At 39.7% G+C, this 24,533-nt stretch overlaps 1 protein-coding gene across 1 annotated transcript in view; it reads left to right on the forward strand.

Moving 5' to 3' along the window:
• Nucleotides 1–18,244, forward strand: part of LOC129557851 (protein FAM91A1-like) — a 35,336-nt gene extending 17,092 nt beyond the window's left edge. The window contains 8 exon segments of the mRNA XM_088844582.1: nt 295–429; nt 562–675; nt 4,584–4,656; nt 6,818–6,967; nt 9,307–9,411; nt 9,914–10,037; nt 12,114–12,181; nt 14,392–18,244. Coding sequence (XP_088700708.1) covers nt 295–429; nt 562–675; nt 4,584–4,656; nt 6,818–6,967; nt 9,307–9,411; nt 9,914–10,037; nt 12,114–12,181; nt 14,392–14,423 — 801 coding nt within the window. The 3' untranslated portion in view covers nt 14,424–18,244.
• The last annotated feature ends 6,289 nt before the right edge of the window (nt 18,245–24,533 follow it).

Consider the following 24,533-nt stretch of genomic DNA (forward strand, 5'->3'; position numbering starts at 1 on the left):
AGGTACAGGGGACCTTAAGTAACCTGCGGCGATACAGCCGGGGCGATGAAGCCAAGTTTCAGACATAACCTGACTGCTCCAGACTCCATTGTCTTAACTGCAGTGACAAGAACTGCTTTCTCAATTCCTGTATATATTTGAAACTGCTTGAACGGATCATTTAACATTTATCTTCATAAGGCTAAGAACAGTTAACACTTCCATGAGGCATTAGCTGTAAGAGTATACTTAGTCCCTTGTGAAATCTGGCTTCGTATCATTTACAGCTTTATTTGACGTGTTCTATGATTTTAGCACATTGGACCAGCTATCCCAGAAGTCAGTTCTGTCTGGTGTAAACTGTACATTTACCACATCACCAGGCAAGGAACACCATCTCTTTTGCTGTCCAAAGGGACAAGACTTCGAAAACTGCCAGATATATTCCAGGTATGTTTTTGTGGGTTTTTAAAAAATCATTTTTGAGGAAGATAGAAACTGGTAAGCACTATTCTAGACAACTTTCTTGATTTTTTAAAGTTCCTAAATGCCCTGGTGTGCTTTTTTATTTCCTGTCCCTAGGGTTATGATCGATTATTAATCACGTCTTGGGGTCATGATCCTGGGGCGGTTCCTACGTCAAATGTGCTCACCGTGTTGAACGATGCCCTGACACATTCGGCGGTTTTGATTCAGGTAAAGTTAGCTTATTTCAAGCCCTCAGTTTTGGATTTTAATTTCAAAGATCGCAATTTGTTTGACTCTCTGCTGAGTCACAGTCAGGCATCCGTAATTAGACATTTGTCAGACTGACACGTGAAGACCAGAGATCAGGATTTTAGTCCTGGCCTTTGTCTGGCAGACTGAGAGTGTTGGAAACAATGTGGGCTTTGAAGTCAGCCTCAGCTTTGAGTTCCAGCGTCAGCTTTTGCTACCTGTGTGGCCCTGTTTTTGTTTTTTTTTAATAGTGGCTTTAAAATTTAGCTGTGATTCACATACCATATTCCCCGATTGAGTTGTGTGATTCAGTGGTTTTCAGTGTATTCACAGATGTCTACAGTCAGCACCACACTCAGCGCTACGACATTTCCCTTTTCCTGTAGTTCTCACTCCCCTGTGCGACTCACTGTGCCAGCCTCCCACCCCCGACACTTGCTGTCTGTAGAATGCCTGTCTGGGGCATTTCAGATACATGGAATCATTTACAGTCTTTTGTGACTGGCTGCTTTCCTGTTGTCGAGGTGGCCATGTTGTCACTTCTTTGGAGTATATCCTTAGAAGTGGAAATGTGGAGTCATGTGGTGGCTTTATGTCTTAACTGTTTAAGGAACTGCTGGGCTGTTTTCCAAAGTGACTTTACATTCCCTCCAGCCCTTGGTATTACCTGATTTGTTAATTATAACCACCCTAGATGGTGTGAAGTGGTGTGCAACATTTTAGAGATACTCTTCTTAGTTTCCCCCATTGGCAGAATGGGGATGGTAATATCTACTGTGTAACAACAAAACTAATAGTAAGAACTGATGCCAAAGGAATCATTTTTAGCTTTAAATTGGTAAGAGAATGAAACAAGAAGGTGTGAGTGTGAAGAGTACAGTGCACTTTCTGGTACTGAATTGGTTCTCTGTAAAGATTTCATTAATTCATTGAACTGGCAGTGTACTTGCCATATTCTGTACTAATTAACGTGGGTTTACAAGTAAAACATGATCCCTATCTTCAGGGAAATTAATTCTGATGGGAAAGGTTGTGTACGCAGTTGCATCCAGTTTTTAGCTGAGGGTTAGAGAGAGTTTTCGGAGAAGGCAATGGCAAGCCACTCCAGTATTCTTGCCTAGAAAATCCCATGGATGGAGGAGCCTGGTAGGCTGCAGTCCATGGGATCGCTGTGAGTTGGACACGACTGAGCGACTTCACTTTCACTTTTCACTTTCACACATTGGAGAAGGAAATGGCAACCCACTCCAGTGTTCTTGCCTGGAGAATCCCAGGGACAGGGGAGCCTGGTAGGCTGCCGTCTGTGGGGTCGCACAGAGTCGGACACGACTGAAGTGACTTAGCAGCAACAGAGAGAGTTTCAGGGGAACTGTTAGTGAGAAGTACCTTCTAGCTTTGGGGCAAGGACAGAGGCTTAGGGAGAGCTTGTCGGAGAAAATGAGACCTGGGCTAGCTATCAAAGACTGATTTAGAGGAGAGTGGGGCCAGGCAGAGAGGTACAGTTAGCATGAATAAATCCTTGGGTAGAGAGTTTTTTCTTCTTTCTTCATAACTGGTTCCCTAGTGCTTGGAACAGTGCCTGGCTCGCAGAAGTTGCTCAGTGAGTGTGTGTTGAATAAATGAACAGGAATACGAAGTGGGAGCACATGCTTGGACCTGTGAGCTGTTATGTCATCTTGAGGGGTGGGCTGCAGTGTGATGGATGGTGATCAGAGATACATCTGGAGCAGTAGGCAGGCCCTGCCCTGGAGCGCAGTGGACCTTAATTGTCCTACCGCAGTGTTTAGACTTTCCCTTTAGATCCATGGTAGCCAGTGAAGGGTGCTGAGCAAGGGATTAACATGGTCAGTTGCGATTTAGAAGATCAGCCTGAAGACTGTTGAGAATGACTGGGTGGGAGAAGATAGGATTAGCATGCAGTCTTGGAGGCCAGATAAGAGATGGACAGCCTAGGTTAGGGAAGCGGTAATAAGAATGAAAAGAAGAATTATTACAAATACAAAATAAATAGAACTGATCAGATATCTGAGAAGGAGGTGGGAAGAGGAAGAGGGATTCCTCAGGAACCTGGCTTGCGAAGGTGGAAGAATGGTGGCATCACACTTGAGAGCACAGGAGGAAGAGCTGGTTTATGGGAGCAGATGAGCGTGGCGTGTTTTGGGCCTGTGGGACATTTGGGAGGTAGAAATATCTAGGAGGTAATTGAAAATATTCTGAAATTCAAATGAGAGCTCGAACAAGAGAGACTGACTCGAGTGTCAGCATCAGCACATGGGTAGTAGTAGAAACCGTGAGAGGATGCGTTGGCCAGGAGGGCAGACATGAAGTGTAGCGGTGGTGGTGGAGATACTGGAGTAGAATGGGCTGGACGTGGACTGAGGGGTCAGATCGCCTGAGTTCACATCTTGAGTCCACCATGTATTGGCTAAATTGGATCGGTTAACTAACTTACTTCAACTTCAGTGACTTCACCTGCAAATTGGAGATAATAAAAGGTCTTACCTTTATATGATTGTTGAAAAGAATGACTGAGATGGGCGATCAACATAAAATGCTCTAGACCTGTGTTTAGTACATCGGAAGATCTCAAAAAATGTTCACTACAGTGGCAGTGGTGGTGGAAGTAGAGAGAGGAGTTTTGCCTTTTCTGAAAAAGAATGTCTCTTTTATTAAATTTTATGGAAAAAAAGATTTACCTTTACTGGAACTTAAAACAGCAAAATTAAAATTTTTTATTAAAACCATGTTCTTATAAATAATAACCATCTTGTTTAGGATTGAAATCATAAATGTATCAATGGAATAGAAGCAAGATATTAGAAACATATTCAAGTTGTTACAGGAACCAAGTAAATGAATATGATTTTTTTTTCCCCTGAAATTATTTTTTTCTTTTACATCACAGTATCTTGAATTTGATTAATGTGTGGATCTTCTTTAAAAAGAATGTATAGATCCCCAGTGTTAACTTTTCTATTAAAATGATTCTGAATAGGCATAAAATGAAATACCTTATGCTTATCATTCACAGCGGTAATTATTTGAATGTGAGGATTAAATTGCTGTTTGTAACATGGGAGTGAGGTGGGTTAGATTCATAGATTTTTTCAATTTAACTTTTGAATTGATAGTAAGTTCATGTTTCAAAAATAAAACATTGTTAAAAGATACAGAGAGAAAAGTATCCCTGCCCTCCTAACACTCTGTCCAGACCCCACTCCCTGACTCTCCTCCAGATCAGACAAGCCCATTTGTTTCTGCTGCACCCTTCTAGAATTTCTTTATACGCATGCAAGCAATTACAGACAGATATGCCGCATGCTTTCTCCACTTAGCAGTTGGAGATGTTTCTGTTTCCCTTTGTGGAGAGTGTCCTTTTTCTGCAGCCGCCTTGAAGGTGTGCGCGTTGACTTGTCTCCTCAGCCCCCTGCTGACAGACGCTGCTGTCTGACTGTGTACAGCTGCAGTGCTGCAGCGACTCCCTGTGAGTGCGTGTCAGTCGGCGCAGGTTTTTGAGATTTGCACTCCTAATCCGCAGCGTGCCAGGGAGCTCAGGGATCCTCCATCACTTTTCTTTCTCAGCACTACAGCTAACCCCCTCATGAATGCAGAGGGTCTCATTCAGGCTTCACTCAGCAGACCCCTGATTGACCTGTTTTTTTACTAACCCGTCCACTCACTTTAGACACATTGCCTTAATAGGTTAATAAAGATTTAAGATTATGTTTACTTGCTGGAGAAAAGCGGAGAATTATTGAGAGCATTTTGATGGAGTATTAAGGTGGAATACACCATCATGAGGCACAGTTTTAATTATCATTTGAGTGTCTACTGTTGGAAATACAGGTTTCACATATACCTTTCAACTTGTGTTTTTTCATCTTTAGGGACATGGTTTGCATGGGATAGGAGAGACTGTCCACATACCTTTCCCATTTGATGAGACAGAGCTACAAGGAGGTACCTTACTTTCAAATTGCATCCATTTGACTTCTTTAGAATTAGTCTTGTCTATCATTGGAAGCACAGCGAGAAGTAAATTCTTAAACTTTTTAAGTTCTGCTGCTGCTGCTGCTGCTAAGTCACTTCAGTCGTGTCCGACTCTGTGTGACCCCATAGACGGCAGCCCATCAGGCTCCCCCGTCCCTGGGATTCTCCAGGCAAGAACACTGGAGTGGGTTGCCAGTTCTAGGGTCTTAAAATCATTCTGCTTTTAAAGAGTACTGGGAAAGGTAGTTTTCTGTCACATGCCTTTTCGCACAAAGAACTAATGGGATAAGACTCCTTTAGGACCTAGGAGTAGAAGGAACACTAGTCTGTCTTGGAGATGAAGAAGCTAAGTAGGCAGCTACTTAGATGGAAGACTAGGTTTTTTGTATGTTTAGCCTTTTAGTTTCCTTTTATTGTTTGTTCGTAGGTTGGCAGAGAATACAAGTCACAGGGAGGACTTTATGCTTAGAAAGTTGATCCCCCCCCCCACTGCCCTGCAATGTTATTACAGTCTTTTTATTTATTTATTTTTTATGGGGCTTTTATGGACACTAATGGACATTTGTAAATTAACTTATAGTTTACAGAGAACTTGTGTATTGTTTCCTGTTTCAGCATTTGTTTTTAGCAAAAACAAATTGAAATTTTTTAAATTAATGGTCAATGTGTTTTAAGTTTGTGCTATAGTATTACAAGTTCCCAATCTAGAGTCCTTAGAGAAAATGAGAAAACATTTTAAACAAAACCTAATTTAAAATGAATAAATAATTTTAAATTGTTTTTAAATTTTATTTTTCCTGCTAGAGGGGACTTGAGTGGATTGTAGAGTCTGAGCTAAATTAAGCTGATTCTAGGTTCAAGGGTGAAAAGGCCTGTTTAATGTTACTCCTTTCTAGAATTGTGAGCTGTAATACATTTGATGAAAGATGCTCAGGGAATTTCTATAAAAGCAAATTCATTCTTCCTTTTGTTTAATGTAAAACATCTCTCCTCTGTTGATTATTAAGAAAGTATATTCAGCACCTGTGTTTCCTGCTCCATTCAAAATTGTCATTCTAGAATCTATTTTACTTGTTCTTAGAATCCCAGGGACGGGGGACCCTGGTGGGCTTCTGTCTATGGGGTCACACAGAGTCGGACACGACTGAAGTGACACAGCAGCAGCAGCAGCAGCAGCAGAGTCATATTGCTCGGAATTTTAGAGAGCAATGAATCATTCAAGTAATTTAATTTTTGTTAATTCATATAAGAACTTTTCTTCCAAAATGTTAGTCCCCATTGTCCCTCCTCCCCTAAAGCAGGGAAAAAAGAAGAATATTTACCTAAGTATTTTTTTCCTTTTCACATGACTAGGCTGTAAATGCTTCACATTTGAAATTAAGTACTCTCTTTTGGCTGTTGTGAAATAAATGTGTACAAAATTTGGAGAGGAGAGTTTTCTCCTCCAAAATAGATTCCGTATTCAGAAATAAGTATTTCTCTACAACTAAACTTTGCTAGTTAATCCTCTGATACTTTATAAATTTTGTGGACAAATTATTTGTTCACCAGAAGATACAGGATAGTGACAACAGGATCTTAAAAATCATAAAATCTTAGAGATTATTGTGAAAATTCTAAAAAAGAGAAATATTCATATTTGGCTATAGAGCACCTTTCGCTTTTGTAAGTTCACATATTTATGAGAACTTGAGCTGATACTTAAGTAATTTATTGGGATATAATTTCAAGTACATTGTTAGCTTTATTTTCAATAAGAAACTTTTACTTTTCTTAAAAAATACAAAATGTGTATTCAATACGGAATTTCCTGGTAGAAGCCCACTAAGTAAGTACTTAAGGCAGAATGGAAGTACAAAGAGAAGCCTAGGGAGTTTGCCATTGACAGGCCATGTTTGTTTACTTAGAGAGTCAATTGTCTTGTTAACAACAATTGCCTTCTGAGGTCTATAAGTGTGTTGTATATGTATAGCATCCTTTTGCATTTACAGATATTTATTCTTTGGAATGAATTTAGATAAAATATAAAATTTCTAAGAATTGTGTGATGTTAACAAAAGGAAAGTATCAGTTTTTGGTGTTTTGTTGTAAGACTATTGACTTATAATCGATGTCAACTCTTTGTTCTTAGAGTTTACTCGTGTCAATATGGGTGTTCATAAAGCATTGCAAGCACTGAGGAACAAAGTGGACCTGCAGCATTTCTGTGGATGTGTCACCATGTGGAATGCTTCTAGCCCACTTGCAAACAGAAAACTCAGTGATGCTTCTGATGAGAGAGGTTAGCCAATAGTTGTGTCCTTTGAGTTAAGATAATGGGCATTGAGTGTATCACAAACTTAAAAAGCATGGGGACTTTGTGGAGATGTTGACTTATTTAACACTTAATGTTTTTCCGCTGAAAATACTCTGACGTCATTGGGACAATTATCGGTTATTCAAATGGAGAAAAGACTGAGTGCATAAGTAAAGAAGTGATGACCTGGGGTTGGAATACAGAATGGTTATTGTGTTTGAGCCCTTTACTGTCATATTTCTGTTTATAGGCTTTAAATTAAGTTCCTTTATAGGGTAATGGTTTCAAAACTTTAGTCTCTGAGTAAAAGTATTTTCAGACCAGGATGAACAGTTTCCCCTTCAGCTTTCCTCTTTCTGTTGGAGGCACCATTGTCTCAGCTACGCAGGCCTTAGAACTCATGTCTCTGTCTCCTCCTTCTCCTTTCCCACTCAGCCTGTTCGTTTCCAAGTTCTGGGAGTCAGTCTTTAGAAACGTCTTACGTTCATTTTCTTCCCTCTCTCTTTAATTCTCTGTAACTACCGTTCTAGTCTGAGTCTTGATATTTTACGCGTGTTTTATTGCAACCACTTCCTGCTTAGTCTTCTTGGCCTCATTCTTCTTCTTTCTGTCTCCAGCCCGTCTTGCATATTGACAATAGCTAATTTTCCTTAAATACCTTTCTTTTTAAAGATTCATTTTCAAATCACCTCATTACTAATTGTTTTCTGCTCTGGCATAATTTTGGCTTCTATATGGCTTTGGTTGCCATGGTGTCACCTGTGGTCCACAACTCTAGGGAACTTTCTAATTCAAATCTCTATCATCGATTATATTCACTGAACCTCTTGCTTTGAAATCCTGAGAGAATATGCTTAATTGCTAGCCTTCTAGTGAATTCAATTAGGTATTCACTCCTGGTCCATATACCTTTGGCCAGAGGAGCTGGGTAACTTTCAGCAGTTGACTGCCAGGTATCACGGGCGCATTTTTAGAGAAGAGGGCTGTGGATTAGTCATTTCAAAGAATGTTACGAGAGCTGTCGTGTTTCCTTTCATTCATTCTATGCACGTTTACAAAATACCTGCTTGGTGCTGGAGATATTTCTCTTACCAAGACCTAAGGAGAAGGACATGGCAACCCACTCCAGTATTCTTGCCTGGAAAATTCCATGGACGGAGGAGCCTGGTGGGCTACAGTCCATGGGGTCGTAAATGAGTGGGACATGACTGAGCGACTTCACTCTCTCAAGGAGTAAAAAACCCTGGGGGAGAGACAAGCAACTGAATCAGCCTACTGTGTAGTGTTAAGAGACTAAGATACAGGGGTCTGCTTAATGTGCTAAAGCAGGAAGGAAAGCTTATCTAAGCCCAGCTGAGCTATCAGACCCTCTTAGAGAAGGTAAAGTTTGAACTGAATTTTGATAAATGAGACGTTATCTACAGATAGATTATTGTTGTTTATTTGGAGGGTAGCAGCCTTTGGCAGCGGAGAAGGCAATGGCAAGCCACTCCAGTACTCTTGCCTAGAAAATCCCGTGGCTGGAGGAGCCTGGTAGGCTGCAGTCCGTGGGGTCGCTAAGGGTCAGACACGACTGAGCGACTTCACTTTCACTTTTCACTTTCACACATTGCAGAAGGAAATGGCAATCCACTCCAGTGCTCTTGCCTGGAAAATCCCAGGGACGGGGGAGCCTGGTGGGCTTCCGTCTATGGGGTCACACAGAGTTGGACACGACTGAGGTGACTTAGCAGCAGCAGCAGTCTTAGGCAGAGGGGATCAGGTAAGAGAGTAGCTTATCTTGGCCAGAAGAGTTTGATGGGCTGTAGTAGAAGAGAATAGAGAAGCAATAGGTAAGATCTAGAAGATCTCAGAGGATGTAGTATGCTGAAAGACATACGGAGTCCAAATATTTTGAAAGGGAATGATGTAATCAGACTGCATGTTTCCAGGGGGACAGAAATGACTTTAGTAATGAAGTGAAGGTCTAACCTTGTGTTCTGCCTTGTGAATCCTTGTTTTTTCTAGGCCAAAGCTTCACAACCTCAGTACTATTTATGTTTTGAGCTGGCTAATTCTTTGTTCTGGGGGACCATCCTGTGCATTGTAGGATGTTTAGGATCCCTAGATCTCAGTAACATCCCTGTCCCCGTTCATGGCAACCAAACCTTGTCAAAATTGCCAAATATTTCTTGCAGGACAAAATTGTCCCCCATTTAACTTCTCCTTTAGGCTAAAGACCATTCACTATTTTTCATTGTTATTTCTGTTAGGACTGACTTATCAACAACGTATACCAACTTCTAGAGTCCTAATATTTATTGTGTTTGCTCTTTAATTATAAGGAGAACCTGATTTGGCTTCAGGCTCAGATGTGAATGGGAGCACAGAGTCATTTGAAATGGTCATTGAGGAGGCAACTCTAGATTTGGCTACAAAGCAAAACTCTGGTAAGGCTTTAAAAATTATTTGCAAACTCTAACTAATTTCTAATGATACTGTTTGGATATCATTTGCTCTTATTACAATGGACCTTTTCATAAGTATTTTCTAGGAAACATTTTTATATATTTAGAATAATTAAAATATTATAAAATGTGACATGAGAATAAAAAATGTTTCATTTTTCCTACGTTAATTCTCTCATCTTGAAGATGTTTTAAATTAGATTTTTTTTTTTCTGGTAAAAAGCCACTTTGAGTGTCTGATGAAAGCTGTGTGCCTTCTTCCCAGAAGCTTGTACATACTCAGAAAACATTATTTCCTGTTTCAGAGATTCACTGACACCGCTCTGAGTCCTCTCCCCTGCTAAACCCACGTGCGTGTCAGTGGAAGCAGGATGAATCTCTGAAAATCTCTGGATCTCTGACCAGAGATCAGATTGACCGGTTAAACCTTGGTCCGTCATAGTACATGAGTATACACGATTAATAACTTGTGTACCCTTTTTAGTTGCCACAGCAGAAGCAGATTGGGTTCCTCTGGAGTTGTGCTTTGGGATTCCACTGTTCAGTTCCGAATTAAACCAGAAAGTCTGCAGAAAAATTGCCACCCATGGCCTTTGCAGAAAAGAGAGGTGAGGGTTTCCGTTTGCTGTCATCCTTTCACATGTGAGACTTTTAGGCTCTCAGCATTAGTTGCTGTGCCTTCAGTTCAGTTCAGTCGCTCAGTCGTGTCCGACTATCTGCAACCCCATGAATCACAGCACGCCAGGCCTCCCTGTCCATCACCAACTCCCGGAGTTCACTCAAACTCATGTCCACAGAGTCGGTGATGCCATCCAGCCATCTCATTCTCTGTCGTCCCCTTCTCCTCCCGCCCCCAACCTTTCCTAGCTTCAGAGTCTTTTCCAGTGAGTCAACTCGTCGCATGAGGTCGCCAAAGTATTGCAGTTTCAGCTTTAGCATCAGTCCTTGAATGAACACCCAGGATTGATCTCCTTTAGAATGGTTGGGTCTCCTTGCAGTACAAGGGACTCTCAAGAGTCTTCTCCAATACCACAGTTCAAAAGCATCAATACTTCGGTGATCAGCTTTCTTCACAGTCCAACTCTCACATCCATACATGACCACGGGAAAAACCATAGCCTTGACTAGACGGACCTTTGTTGGCAAAGTAATATCTCTGCTTTTTAATATGCTATCAAGGTTGGTCATAACTTTCCTTCCAAGGAGTAAGCGTCTTTTAACTTCATGGCTGCAATCAGCATCTGCAGTGATTTTGGAGCCCAAAAAGATAAAGTCTGACACTGTTTCCACTGTTTCCCCATCTATTTCCCATGAAGTGATGGGACTAGATGCCATGATCTTCGTTTTCTGAATGTTGAATTTCAAGCCAACCTTTTCACTCTCCTCTTTCACTTTCATCAAGAGGCTTTTGAGTTCCTCTTCACTTTCTGCCATAAGGATAGTGTCATCTGCATATCTGAGGTTATTGATATTTCTCCCGGCAATCTTGATTCCAGCCTGTGCTTCTTCCAGCCCAGCGTTCCTCATGATGTACTCTGCATATAAGTTAAATAAGCAAGGTGACAATATACAGCCTTACTTTCTTTTATTTCACATATGCTTGTTCATTGATTGAGTAAAGATGGCTCGTTGAAAGGTTTTGCTGTGTATTTTAAATTCAAAGTTCAGTCCCTCAGAAATTAGGCACATGCAGATATTTTGGACACAGTGTTTTGGTGAATGATACTGACTTAGTTACTCAGATTTGGCGAGAGTATGGATTAAATGGGCATACTTACATGACTGTGCCCACCTAGCTTTTTTTCATATGTAAATATCTATAGAAATATCTCTTGTGCACTTCTCTCTTAACATACACAACTCAAGTTATGATAGTAATGATTATCTCCTAAAGTAGAATTATGGCTGACTTTCTAAATTTTCTTCAGTTGCCACATTTTCTAGATGAACATGCTTTACTCATCAGTCATGGAAGTAGGTTTTATCTTGTATGCTCACTCTGATCGGTTGGGAGCAGCTGCTGTGAGGCAGCGTGGTAAAGGTCCTGGGACTGGTTCGCAGAGAAGAGTATCACTAAATCTAATGATCGTGGTGGGTGGCTTAGAGAGAGGTGATGTCTGCAGACCTCCTTGACATTGTTATTTAGGAAAACAAAGTTGGAGAATAAATAATTTAATTGGCCTAATGTAGTTTGTATAAGAAAATTTAAGGTACTTAATTGACATAATTTTAATAACTCTCTTGAAAATAAAATAATATACATGAATTAAAAGGTAAAAATACTATATAGCTTTAAAGATTGCCACTATAATGGTTACCAGTTTTACATGTGTTACCAGTTTACATATGTTACCAATTTACAGTTGAAAATGTGTTCCTACATTTTTATTTTTAAAGTGTTCTTGCATTTAACATTTATATTTGGTAGTAGTTTAAACTTTTCCTTTTAACAATAATTTTCTGATTTTGCTTGTACATGATGTTTTGTTTCAAAATGGTCTTTTTAATACATCTTTATATTATTCAAACAAGCAGAAATTTCATTGATGAGAACCATTGCAATTGTTTTTTAAAAATTATGTGATTAATTGAGATGTATATACATATACTAACATGTTTATTAAAATTAAACTCTCATGTTAGTTCTTGTTATATTTGTTTTAAACTTTCCCCCTTTTTTTCAGCCTTCAAAACCTCTTACATTCCAGTAGAAAACTGTCCCTCAAGTCCTTAAATTTGTTCATCATTCCAGGTAACAAAAACCAACAAAACCCAAGGTGTATTTGCATAGAGCTTTTATAGTGTCCAAAACACTTCTGTGTTTGTACTCAGTCTCCACAGCAGTAAGACATGAAATAAGTTGTAACTTTACTGTATAAATGAAGATGCTGAAAGTCAGAAAGTTAACTGACTTATGCATGGTCTCACTGGCCAGGTCTTCAGGAGGCTTGAACTGTTTGTTCTGTACTGGTGCTTCATTTAAGAGAAGTGTTTTAAGCATCTGCCATGGGCTGTGTACCATGTTGGGTTCTGGTTCTTGGGTCAGTTGATGTTTAGTTGCTAAGTCATGTCCAACTCTTCGTGACCCCAAGGACTGTAGCCCGTCAGGCTCCTCTCTCCAAGGGATTTCCCAGGCAAGAATCCTAAAGTGGGTTGCCATTTCCTTCTCCCGGGGATCTTCCTGACCCAGGAATTTTACCTGTGATTTCTGCATTGGCTGGTAGGTTCTTTACCAGTGAGCCACTAGGGAAGTCCCCTCTTGAGTCAGTACACTTCCATTCATAACTGCAGTGATTCCCTAGTGCAGTGATTAATGAGATGGGACTGACCGTTAAGGTAGTGAAAGCCAGTGCTCTAGACCTTCTGTCTTACCCCCAAGGAAAGAATGGATACCGTAGACTTGATTTGTAGATAAACTTTTAGAGTGGAATATTTTTTGTTTGAAATATCTGTTCTAACATTATGAAATTAGTATTTTGGAATTTAGCTTCATTCATTCTCTCAGTAAATACTTGAGTCAGCTCTGAGCCAGAGTCTTTACACGGTCCTGGGGAAACAGAACTAAGACACTATGGAGCTGAAGTGTTGTGTGAGAGCTAGTCAAGGAAACGCTGAAATATACAAGTAGTTACAGATTTCAGTTTGTGTGCCTTAAAGGAGCCAAACCCCTTCCGATATGATAGAATCTAAAGGCAGACCAAATTTAAAAAGGTAGAGGTGACGTATAAGCTGAAATCTAAAGAACAGGGAAAAGTATTCCAGGCTGAGGTTATTAGGTATGTAGGTCCTTTGTCAGGAAGGCACTCAGCCTGCAAGGAAACGAGAGGACCAGTGTGGCAGAAGTCTTGTGAAAGTGGGGTAGGGGCAAGAGGTGAGGCCGATAAAGAGCGGAGGGCCTTCTAGAGTATGTGAAAAAATGTGTTTTATGCTTACTGCAAAGAGAAACTGTTAGTATTAAAGACTTATAACAGGGAATGACATTATTTCTAATTGACTATTTTTAAAAAGATTAGTTACTGTTTAGAGAATAGATTAAAAACAGAAGCTTAGAAATAAGACAAGTTTGAAGACTGTTGTAATAACTGTAGTGAGAGATATTGATAGATGAACACGCTTTTTCATTTAAAAAAAGTTTGTATCTGCAGTAAAGGTTTTTTTATTACTGCTATACCTGTAATATAATAAATTGTGCATAAAACATACACAAAAGCAAACTTTATTGGATGCAATAAATAGATACAAGATTTTACAAATTTTCACACCCCTGCACCTCACTTTGGTGTGAGGACTGCACTTCAGTGGAGACTGGTGGCCTTGGCTGTGGTGAATGAATCAAGTAAACTCCTTTTGGATGCATGCTGGAGGTACAGTGAGAGAACTTGGTGATAAAATAAACGTGAGGGAAGATTGAGGATATGGTAAGGAAGGGAAGAATGAAGGTACTTTTCATACTTCTTGACTAGCTTGCTGCATGGAGTCGAGGAAGGACCCGGTAGGGAACATTTAAGTTTGGTTATGGACGTGCTAAGTGTGGAATTTATGGTGAAACATCCAAAGATAGATGTTGGATAGGAGGAGATTGGAGCCTGGAGTTCCAAGAAGTCTGCGCTGAATGTGTGAATCTGAGAGCCCTGGGAGTGGATGGGTTGTTCTAGGGCTTAATGTTGCATGAGGGTTTTTGTAGATTATCTAAGAACTAACTTTTTCTTATTCTCATAAGCTGTTATTTCTCTCTATTTCAAAGTACTTCTCGTCATCTGAGTGTATTTGTCATTTCTGCATGTGTTAACACCAGTCTTGATTATTTGGGGTTCATGAGGTACCTCTTTGCATCTCCTATAGTGCTCTGCATTCCATAAACATTTCTTAGGTAATCAAGGTCTTGATTTCTCATTAGCTGAATTAAGTGGTTTGGTAAAGTGTTGAATAGGATTTTTTTGTCTTGTTTCTTGCCCTCTCTAGGAAGGTGCTTCAACACTGGATGTTCACGCTGAGGCCAGTTTTCCAAGTTTGCTTTCACAGTCATCCTGTGCTGACATGGGAGTCCCCCTTCCTGCAAAGAACTTAGTATTTAAAGATGGTATCTTAACGGAGTGGAGTGGACGATCGTCCTCGTCACTTCTTATTGCTAATCTCCATTTGTAATAATTTAGTTACATCATTTGTTGCCCACCCTTTCTGCCTTTTTTCTTTCTTACCGTTAGCTTTATAGTGCCAGCCACTGAAAAGCTTCCTGCTGCTGCAGTGCAATTCATGCTTAACTGATGTTAAAGTTTGGGGAACTCGTTCGTGTTTTCAGAAGTTTTCCTCATTCCTGCACCTCCTAATGCAACAAAGAGCTTTTTAGCAGCCTGCACTGTATTTTTTACCTTGAGACAATCTGCATTTCTTTTATAAAACTGAGGATATACTTTATAGGCTTTATGATGACTGTTATGTTTATAAGCAGTCACTGAATATTCCAATGGTAATTTTATATGTTAGTTTATCAAACATAAATCTTGTTTAATTTTATATTTTGTTACTTACTCTTTAAGGGATCATGGGAAGAGGTGGAACTCTTCCTCTTCAAAGGCTTCTTGGTATTTAAAGTAGCAGAACTATAAAACTGTAAACATCCATCATTGAGAGATGATCTGATGGGGCATTAAGAAGTGCTGTGGATGTTTGTAAATTATGTATATCCGTTGCACATTGTTGAAGGTATGCAAATCAGCATAGTTACGTATGGCTTAATGTTGACTTAGGAGATCTTAACGCAGACTATGACTACACATTGACATCTCCTAAGAAGCTTGGGAAACATTCTGTTTTTAAACAATGTTTATATGTGGACTTGTGTTGTCGCTCATTTGGGGCTTTATATTTTCATAGAGTCTTTATGGAAAAATAGAATTTATTTTCCACTCTTGTAGCTGTGGCTGCTGCAGGTTTTCTCCCTGACTTCATTTACCCATGAGTTGTTACGGAATTGGCTTTGAGGTTTCAAACCAAGGATTTGGATTTTAGCTTAGAATTACATTTAGAGGCATTAAGGCTGTGTCTTCTGATCAAAACATTTTAGTGACAAACCTGCTGTGAGGACACACTGTTAGGCATTTGGATCTTAAATTTATGTGACTAGTTTTAGACAAAATGATAAAGACAAATCGAGTAATTTCAAAATATTTTCTTGAGTCCTTGATTCTTTTAGTATCTCAAATGTTAATTAGAATAATTGGAATCACTTTTTAGATTTTTCGAGTTACCTTCCTTGGGAAGTTTGTGCAGTGTTATAGTTTAGCTCTTCTCATAGAATAACGGTTTGCTAGTTTAAAACTGTAACCAAACTAACTGGTCAGACAGCATATATCTAAAATATTTAAAGCATTAGAAAATTTGGGAAGGTTAAACCTGAACATTTTGCTGATAATTTTTGTTATTTATAGAACTGACATTTGTGTATTTAACATGCTTCTGGAAATATATGTCTTTCGTAATACTGTTAACATAGCCTCCCTATTAAATGTTTTGAAGCAGGTCACCTGTGGCACAGTCACTGCTGTGTTTGGGGTAAGTGCAGTGATGTTTAGTATTCTACTTTGTCTTATACGAGGTGGAAACCAAGTGTATGTTATAAATGTTTGTCTATAAAAGGAAACATACTAATATTAAAATAATTTCTTATAACTGTGAATCACTCATTTCTTTTTCCAATAATTGATATTGTACATTCCTAGTGCTATTAGGTATGTATGTAACTTTTATAGTTTTTCACCTGATTGTTGTAAGTGTTTCATTTGATCAGGGTTCTTTAATCTCATTTGCTTTGTTCAGATTAACTGTAGTTATTTTATTTATTTCTGTATTAACAAGCTAAGCCTATGGTGATGACATGTACACTAATAAAGCATTGAATGTTTATAGTTGGTAGTGAACCCTGTTGTTGGTGAATTTAAAACTTAAAATATGGGAGTGATTTGCTGCTATATTTCCTTTGAGGGATAATAGAGGAAGAAATGGAACATAATAATGATCATGAATTTTAGGGAAGGTACAAAAAAAAAAAAAGCACGTAGTCACCTCTGGTTTCTCAGGTGAATGAGGAAAGATTCTACTTCCAGCTGAAGACCTCTCATACTTTTAAAGATGGAGAATCTGCATTTTTAGAGCTGTTAGCAAAATGTGAAAGCCACTTTTATGCTTTACTTTGTGGATTTGGTTTTGTTTCATTCATACATTAACTCATGTCGAGATGCATTGCTTAAACCTGTGTGTTGATCCTATTCAACAATAAAGGTAAAATATAGAATTTCTTATTTGCCAAAGAAAACGTATGAAAGAATTTTTATCCAGTTTTTCTGCAGACGTTTAAAGTCATTTCACTTGGCTTTGTGCTCCCTCCCCTCTTTTGTCCTTAATGTTGCTTAAACCATTGGCAAACTTCAGAAATCAAGAGAAAAAAGAAATATAAAAGACATAGAATTTAGTATGGTACAATTTCACCTTTCACATAGGTCCAAAGAAATGTAACTTTATGTTAAGATCATCTGACTTAAGATACATTTGCAAAACAGATTTCGTTTGTCACACTCTGCATTCCATGTGGGATCCCTTGACATCACAAACCCAAAGTGCAGTTTTCATTTTCTTCGGAAAGTTTTATGATTTTTTCACATAGTCAAATTCACTCTGCCAGGTCTTAAATTCATACATGATGTGAGTCAATAGCTCTGTTTCTGTTGCTGAGTACTTCATTGTATGGACATATCAACATCGTGTAAAATTCATGTGCAAGTTTTAATATAAACACAATTCATTTTGCTTGAGTAAATACCTAGGAATGGGATTTCTGAGCCGTTGGTAAGTGTGTATTTAACTTTATAAGAAACTGCCAAACTCCCCAAAGTGACTATGACATTTTACATTACTGCCAGCAATGGATGAAGGTTCCCATTGCAATGGTATCTTACAGTGGTTGAAATAATTCATTTTCCCAGTGAAAAATTATGTTGGGCATCTTTTCGTATGCTTATTTGCCATACATGCGTCTTCTCTGGTAAGGTATCTGTTCAGATCTGTTCCTCAGGTGTACTGAGTTTGAAGAGTTCAGTAAATATTTGAGTGCAGATCTTTGATCAGATACACGCTCTGCAGGTGTTTTCTCCCAGTCTGTCTTGTCTATTCATTCTCTTAATAGTGTCTTTTAAGGTAAAGAACAAAAGTTTCAATTTGACAGTGTCTGATTTGTTAGTGTGTGTGTGTTTTTTTTTTAATGGATTGTGCTGTTGATGCTGTTATCTAAAAATTCATCACCCAAGATGCAGCATTTTCCTTTTCTTCTCAAAGTTGTATAGTTTTATGTTTAGGTCTCTGACCGACTTGAGCTAATTTTAATGTATGAGGTACATGTTTATCCTTCTTTGCTGCATCGCCATAACACCTTTGTCAAAAATCAGTTGATGGGGACTCCTCTGGTGGTTCAGTGGCTAAGACTCCATGCTCCCAAAGCAGAAGCCCTGGCTTTAATCCCTCATCAGGGAACTAGATCCCACATGCCACAACTAAGACTCAGCGCAGCCAAATAAATATTGAAACAAAAAATCAGCTGATAGACTTATAGAGACAAAAGTAGATCAGTAGTTGCCTGCAGGGGAAATGAGGAGTGACTGCAGATGGGCATGAAGCATCTTGGAGTGCTGGAAATGCTATGAAAGTGGATTGTGGCGATTGATGGTTGTTCAACTCAGGTTTTCAAAAAAATGCACTGTACACTTAAATCAAGTAAATTTTATCATGTAAATTATACTTCAATAAAGTGGTTTTAAGAAATCAATTGACTTTTTTTTTGTCTGGGTCTATTTCTAAGCACTCAAGTCTATTTCATTGATCATCGTGTCTGTCCTTTTAATACCACGCTGAAATTGGATACTGTTAGTCATCCAAATTTGTGGGTTGTTTTTTTTTAATTGATTTTGGCTCTTTTAGTTCCTTTGCCTTTCCATATAAATTTTAGAATCAGCTTTTCAACATCTACACACAAGCCCGCAAAGATTTTAATCAAAATTATATTGACTCTATAGATCAAATGGAGGAGAACGGACCTCCTAACAAATCTCTATAAATTCTTTGATTTTTGTTGGGTCACTGTTTTGTAGATTTTCTTTATTTCTTTTTTTTTTGGAAATGTTTTGAGCTCCAAATTAAGTTTCTATAATAGATGTATTCAGATTATCTATGTCTTCTTGAGTGAGTTTTGGTAGTTTATATCATTCACAAAATTGGTCTGTTTCCTCTATTACTGAATTTAAGGGTATTTATTTTTCGTAGTGTCCTCTTGCTGTCCTTTTATCTTGTGAGATAATATGAAAAAGATGAAGTGAGATCCGTTCCAAAGAGAAAGTGGCCAGGAATGATCCACAACAGATGAAAGATGAGAATCCAGAGATAGGGATCCAGTGCATAGTATTTATCAATAGTGTTAATCAGTAATGAACTCAGAAAATAATTCAATTACATCACTAACGTACTTAGAGAAAATGACTGTTGACTTAACTATTGTGAATCCAGCAAAACTATCTTTCAAGAACAAGTGTGGAAAAGACATTTTCAAATATAAAAAGACCAGGTTTAGCATTAGATCAATCTTCAACAAAAGGAAAATTTTTTCACAAGGAATGTCTGTTTTGTGAGAGGAATGCTAAGCAAAGAGGCTGATTAACCTTAAATTTCTTTTCTGAATGAAAATAATAGATTTAATTTGGAAGAGTAAAAAAATAGGACTAAAATCCTAAAAAAGTTATGAGAGTTGTGATTCCACGGAGTGAAGCACTCTTAGCTCACTATTGTCTAGAGGGTAAATATTCTTTCATGTGTACATTCAAAACTTACTATAGATTTACTAAATGGCAGACATGGTACTAGTTTAGGAAAGGGATGGGTCAGTAAATAAGAAATTCTGGTTTTCGTGGAGTTTACATTTTAGTTAGTGAAGACAGTGAACAAATTGCATAGCAGGTTAGAAGGTGGTAATTGCTGTAGAAAAAAGGATGGGAAGTATTAGGAATTGGAGTTACTATTTATCAGTAGCTGGTCAGAGAAGACCTTAATGACAGGGTGACATTTAAGCAAAGACTTAGAATGTGGGCCAAGCATCTAGGGAAGAGTGTTCCGGGAGAAGAAATAGCCTGTGCAAAGACTAACTGGTAGAGGCATGCATGTAAAAAAAATAAGGATGGGACTGGAGTAAATGGAGCTAGGGTAAATTGTGTTAGATATATCAGAGATCCCCAACCTCTACATTCTAATACCTGATGATCTGAGGTGGAGCTGATGTAATAATAAAAGAAATGAAGTGCACAATAAATGTTATGTGCTGGAATCATCCTGAAACCATCCCACCCTCTTCTCCTCCCCGCCTCCCCTACCAAACATGACTCACTCCCTGGGTCCTTGGAAAAACTGTCTTCCACGAAAGCAGGACATGGTGCCAAAAAGGTTGGGGACCATGAGCGAGAACGGCAGTAGTCTGCTTTCACATGTTTTGCTCATGAGGAAAAAAATATATATGAACGGCTTTCGTTTTCCGGGCAGGCATCTGCTGAATGCCAGGCAGGACAATCAAGTTGAAACCCACGTTTCAGCCTTTCCTGCTATCTTTTGAACACCACTGAAAATTTAGAATGCCAAAGGGAGCAGCTGCCCAATTAAACTTCTCTTAACTTCATCTCTCGGTGTTTTTATTGCTGGTATTTCAAACGTCACTGTCCGGGTCCCTGTGGGCAAAGAGCGAGCGTTGTGTTTAAAGCTCAGGGTGCGGGCAGCCGAGGGCTGGAGTGGTTTCAGTAGCTTCTTGGTTTGCCTACAGGCTTCTCCCTCCCAGCAGGTGGCAGTGTTCCACTTTTTAACCCTCCTCTCTCTGAGGGACTTCACTTGCATGAGGATTGCAGAGTAAGCGGAATTCATTTACAGCCCCCTCGTCACCCACTGCCTCCAGTCCCATTAAAGGACTGCGTTCTCTTGGATAGCTGCTTTGAGAACATCGGGACTTACCCCTCCCAGTTGATTGTCCTGTAATTGGTCCTTAAGTGGCTGTGTAACCTAATTGTGGCTGATGAAACAGTATGGGAGGTCTGTTGGGGAGGGCACCAAAGGGAAAATATGAAAAAACTAGTGAACAATGAGGGGAAATGAAACCCCATCCATAGTCTTTGGATCCTATCTCATTGCTTTTCTGAGACCTTCTAGGTCTAATATTTAGTAGTTGTGTGATGGTGGCATGTTTACATCCTTCAGTTCAGTTCAGTCGCTCAGTCGTGTCCGACTCTGCGACCCCATGAATCACAGCACGCCAGGCCTCCCTGTCCATCACCAACTCCCGGAGTTCACTCAAACCCACTTCCAGTGATGCCATCCAGCCATCTCATTCTCTGTCGTCCCCTTCTCCTCCTGTCCCCAATCCCTCCCAGCATCAGAGTCTTTTCCAGTGAGTCAACTCTTCACATGAGGTGGCCAAAGTGTTGGAGCTTCAGCTTCAGCATCAGTCCTTCCAATGAACACCCAGGACTGATCTCCTTTCAGTTCAGTTCAGTTCAGTTCAGTCGCTCAGTCGTGTCCGACTCTCCGCGACCCCATGAATCACAGCACGCCAGGCCTCCCTGTCCATCACCAACTCCCGGAGTACACTAAAACTCATGTCCACAGAGTCGGTGATGCCATCCAGCCATCTCATTCTCCGTCGTCCCCTTCTCCTCCCGCCCCCAACCTTTCCCAGCATCAGAGTCTTTTCCAGTGAGTCAACTCGTCGCATGAGGTGGCCAAAGTATTGGAGTTTCAGCTTTAACATCAGTCCCTCCAGTGAACATCCAGGACTGATCTCCTTTAGAATGGACTGGTTGGATCTCCTTGCAGTACAAGGGACTCTCAAGAGTCTTCTCCAACACCACAGTTCAAAAGCATCGATTCTTCGGCGATCAGCTTTCTTCACAGTCGAATGGGTCAATTCGGTGGATAAACGTGAGACCTCATAAGAGTGTCAGAAGAGAGCAATAAGAATTTAGTGAAGCTTGGGAGATAATGTGGGCGATCTGTTACCAAAAGCGTGTGGGGTGGGGCAGGGGGGCGGTGTCCGGCTGCTCGCCCCTCGAAAGCCAATAAACAGGCCAGGTTGGTGGAAAGGACCAGCATGCAGAAACAGCAGCGATCTCTACCAGTCATCTTCAGATTGCTCATCAGTGGTCTGACCGGCATCGTCTTGGTTGTTGAAGGTACAGCTAATCTTCAGTTCCAGGGTCCATTTGTTCCCATTTCTTTGAGGCCAGTTCTCAGCATTGTGGCCGCTCATGTCCTAGGTACAGTCTGGTCACCATGCAGTCAACTTCTCCACCTGGTGTTTCAGTGCTGGTAAGGCAGCTCACAGGATACGGCTCAGGACATTAGCTCCAGTCCTTGAGAAAGAACTGAAGGTCCTTGACTATGCGTAATGACTAAATTATTATTATTTATTCTCCGTTGACTGTTTTCCTTTATTTCTGTGTTTCTCATTTCTCTGATTAAACTTCTTTGACTAGAGTTTTCCACAGACAAAAGGCAGGCCGAGGACATGGTGGGGGTAAGGACCATAGAGTCCTGCTCCGTTTCAAAACCACATGGCTGGGAGCAAGAGAGGAAGTGGTGAGACAGTCCCAGAAAAGCCCGTGCTCCTGCAAAAATGGTACAAGCGGGGAAGGTGAAGACAAGCCATTTGCTTCTAGCAGGCAAATGTGAGCAGATTAGTTCGGAGCCAGGGGACATCTGACACAGTACTAACTACTGTATCGTTAAGTATTAGGAATAGCAATGACTATTCCTATTGTGCGGGAAGGGTTTCTAATTTTCTTGACTCCTCTCATTAGCCACAGTGAAGGCATTCAAAGAATTCTTATTAAATGAATTATTCTCTTATTAGCCTGGGAAAACCAAGGTCTTTTTCTGAGGATAGTTAGAAATACAGGTTTGGTTTTTCCAGAAATGGAGCAATTATCCTTCAGTTATGTGTGCAATAATTGGACAAGACATACTTCTTAAATTTCCAGAGGTAGAGAGTTACATAAATGCAAGACCACTAATAAAAAACAAGGTCATTATCCATGACATGTGCCGAGGACCCTGAGATGAATGGGGCTGTATGCTCCCAAAGGCGTTCAACCAAGCAGAGAAAGTACACACAGAGCTGACCGTAATACAACAAGGAAGGGTAGTATCCTGTGGCTACTTAGAAAGAGCTGCAGAACACAGAGGAGGGTGTTGTGCTGAGAGGAAAGGAGAGGAGAGTCAGCATGGGGTTTATGACAGGCTGCTGTGAAAATTTAACTGGAGCGGGGCTTCCCTGGCGGTCCAGTGGGTAAGACTCTGTGCTCCCAACGCAGGGTATGTGGGTTGGATGCCTGGTTCAGAAACTAAGATCTCACATGCCTTAAGGCCAATAAATAAATACAACACCTAATGCTGGTTCTGAGGCTCTTTAGGAAACAGTAAAAAAAGAAAAAAAAAAAGAATAGGAGTTTGCCAGACGGCGAGTGCAGGAGTGTATATCCTATGCAGAGCTGTTAGCCTGAATGGACACACAGGAGCAAGACAGTGTTAAGCATTTTAAAGTAATGGCAAGTTCTCCGTGTTTGTAGAGCATGACCATGGTCGATGCTATAACGAAAGGATAAAGAGAACATTGCTTTCTGCAGTCAGGAGAAAGCTGAATGCCTCTGGTCATCTGGAAATAAGCTGAGTCACCTAAGTATTCTGAATGTCAGTAGAATCTTTGTTGCTTTTGTGTTCACATCACCCGATTAAGGGGAAAGTTTTCAGGTGAGGCTTGTGCCTTTAAATCTTGACATCCCACCGGATAGCTGGAAACAGGATGGGTAGATTGCTCTTTGAGCTCTTGGAAGGTAAGCGTGAAATGAATCTTGCTCATTCTCAGGTTGTGTGGGCTCATGGTGGGTATGACTCACGACTGGTGGTCAAAATATAGGTGTTGACTTGATTCAAACGCTGTAGATTACTATGAAAGCAAAAAGATGATAAGTCCTGTCTCTGAAAAGGGAAAGTATGACATCAGAAGTATGAGTCTCTTGGAGAAGAGAATCATATCTTTTTTTTTTGTCCAAATGGCATGTGGGATCTTAGTTCCCCAACCAGGGATTAAACTTGCACCCCCTGATTTGGAAGCAGAGTCTTAACCACTGGACTGACACAGAGGTCCCAGGAATCGTCTTTAATTACAGTGAAAATGAAGTAAACGGCTTGGATCGAGAAGTATTTTGTGTCTTGAGGTTCTATGTCCTATATTCTTTCCTTGGACTTGCATGATTCCTGCAAGGACCCAGGCAGGCTACACAAAGAACCTACTTTATTAATTAATCAACTTGAGACAAAGTTCTTACAATTAAGCTTGACCATGGTCTTTTTAAAAAAATCATTTTCTTCTTTATTTTCCCTGACATTTTCTCTAAAGAGATAACAATTCTCTTGTCAGATTATTTCCTTTCAGAGTCCATCTTTTATCCCTCTGAAATGTAAACTTCTCTGCTTGATGGATAATCTAGGTCTGTGGAGAAGAATACAGATGTTAAAATCATAAAGCAAGTCTAGTGTAAGAGATAAGGATCGTAACTATATCCTACTCATTGTCAGTCTCTTCAGTTGTATCTAAATCATGAAACTGAATGTTTGGTACCACAAGAAACTGATTTTCTTTTTTTTTTTTTTTTTCTGTGCTTAATAAAACCTCTGGTCTTTAAGAGAGAGATTTATATTTATAATTGCTGCTTCATCCTGCAGAGGTTTTCAACAAATTTAAATTATGTAAAAGTGTTTTGGACAGTTTCTAAGTTTAAATATCTTGCCAATTGTCGTTCATTTACAGTACCAGAAACATTCTTGCTGAATTTTTATTTGTCTGAATTTGATCACAGGAGCTACAAGAAAGAAAATTTAAAAACTTGATATTTGTAGTTCAACCATAGAAGAGGCTGACCAGAAGAATATAAAATAGCCAATGAAAAAGAAAATCGGGCATTTAGTGTTTGTCTAAGGCTCATTAGGGCTTCCTTGATAGCTCAGCTGGTAAAGAATCTGCCTGTAATTCA

The sequence above is a fragment of the Moschus berezovskii genome, chromosome 16 (genome assembly GCF_049115385.1).
Source record: "Moschus berezovskii isolate FMDL1 chromosome 16, NW_MosBer_1.0, whole genome shotgun sequence".
NCBI lineage: Eukaryota > Metazoa > Chordata > Mammalia > Artiodactyla > Moschidae > Moschus > Moschus berezovskii.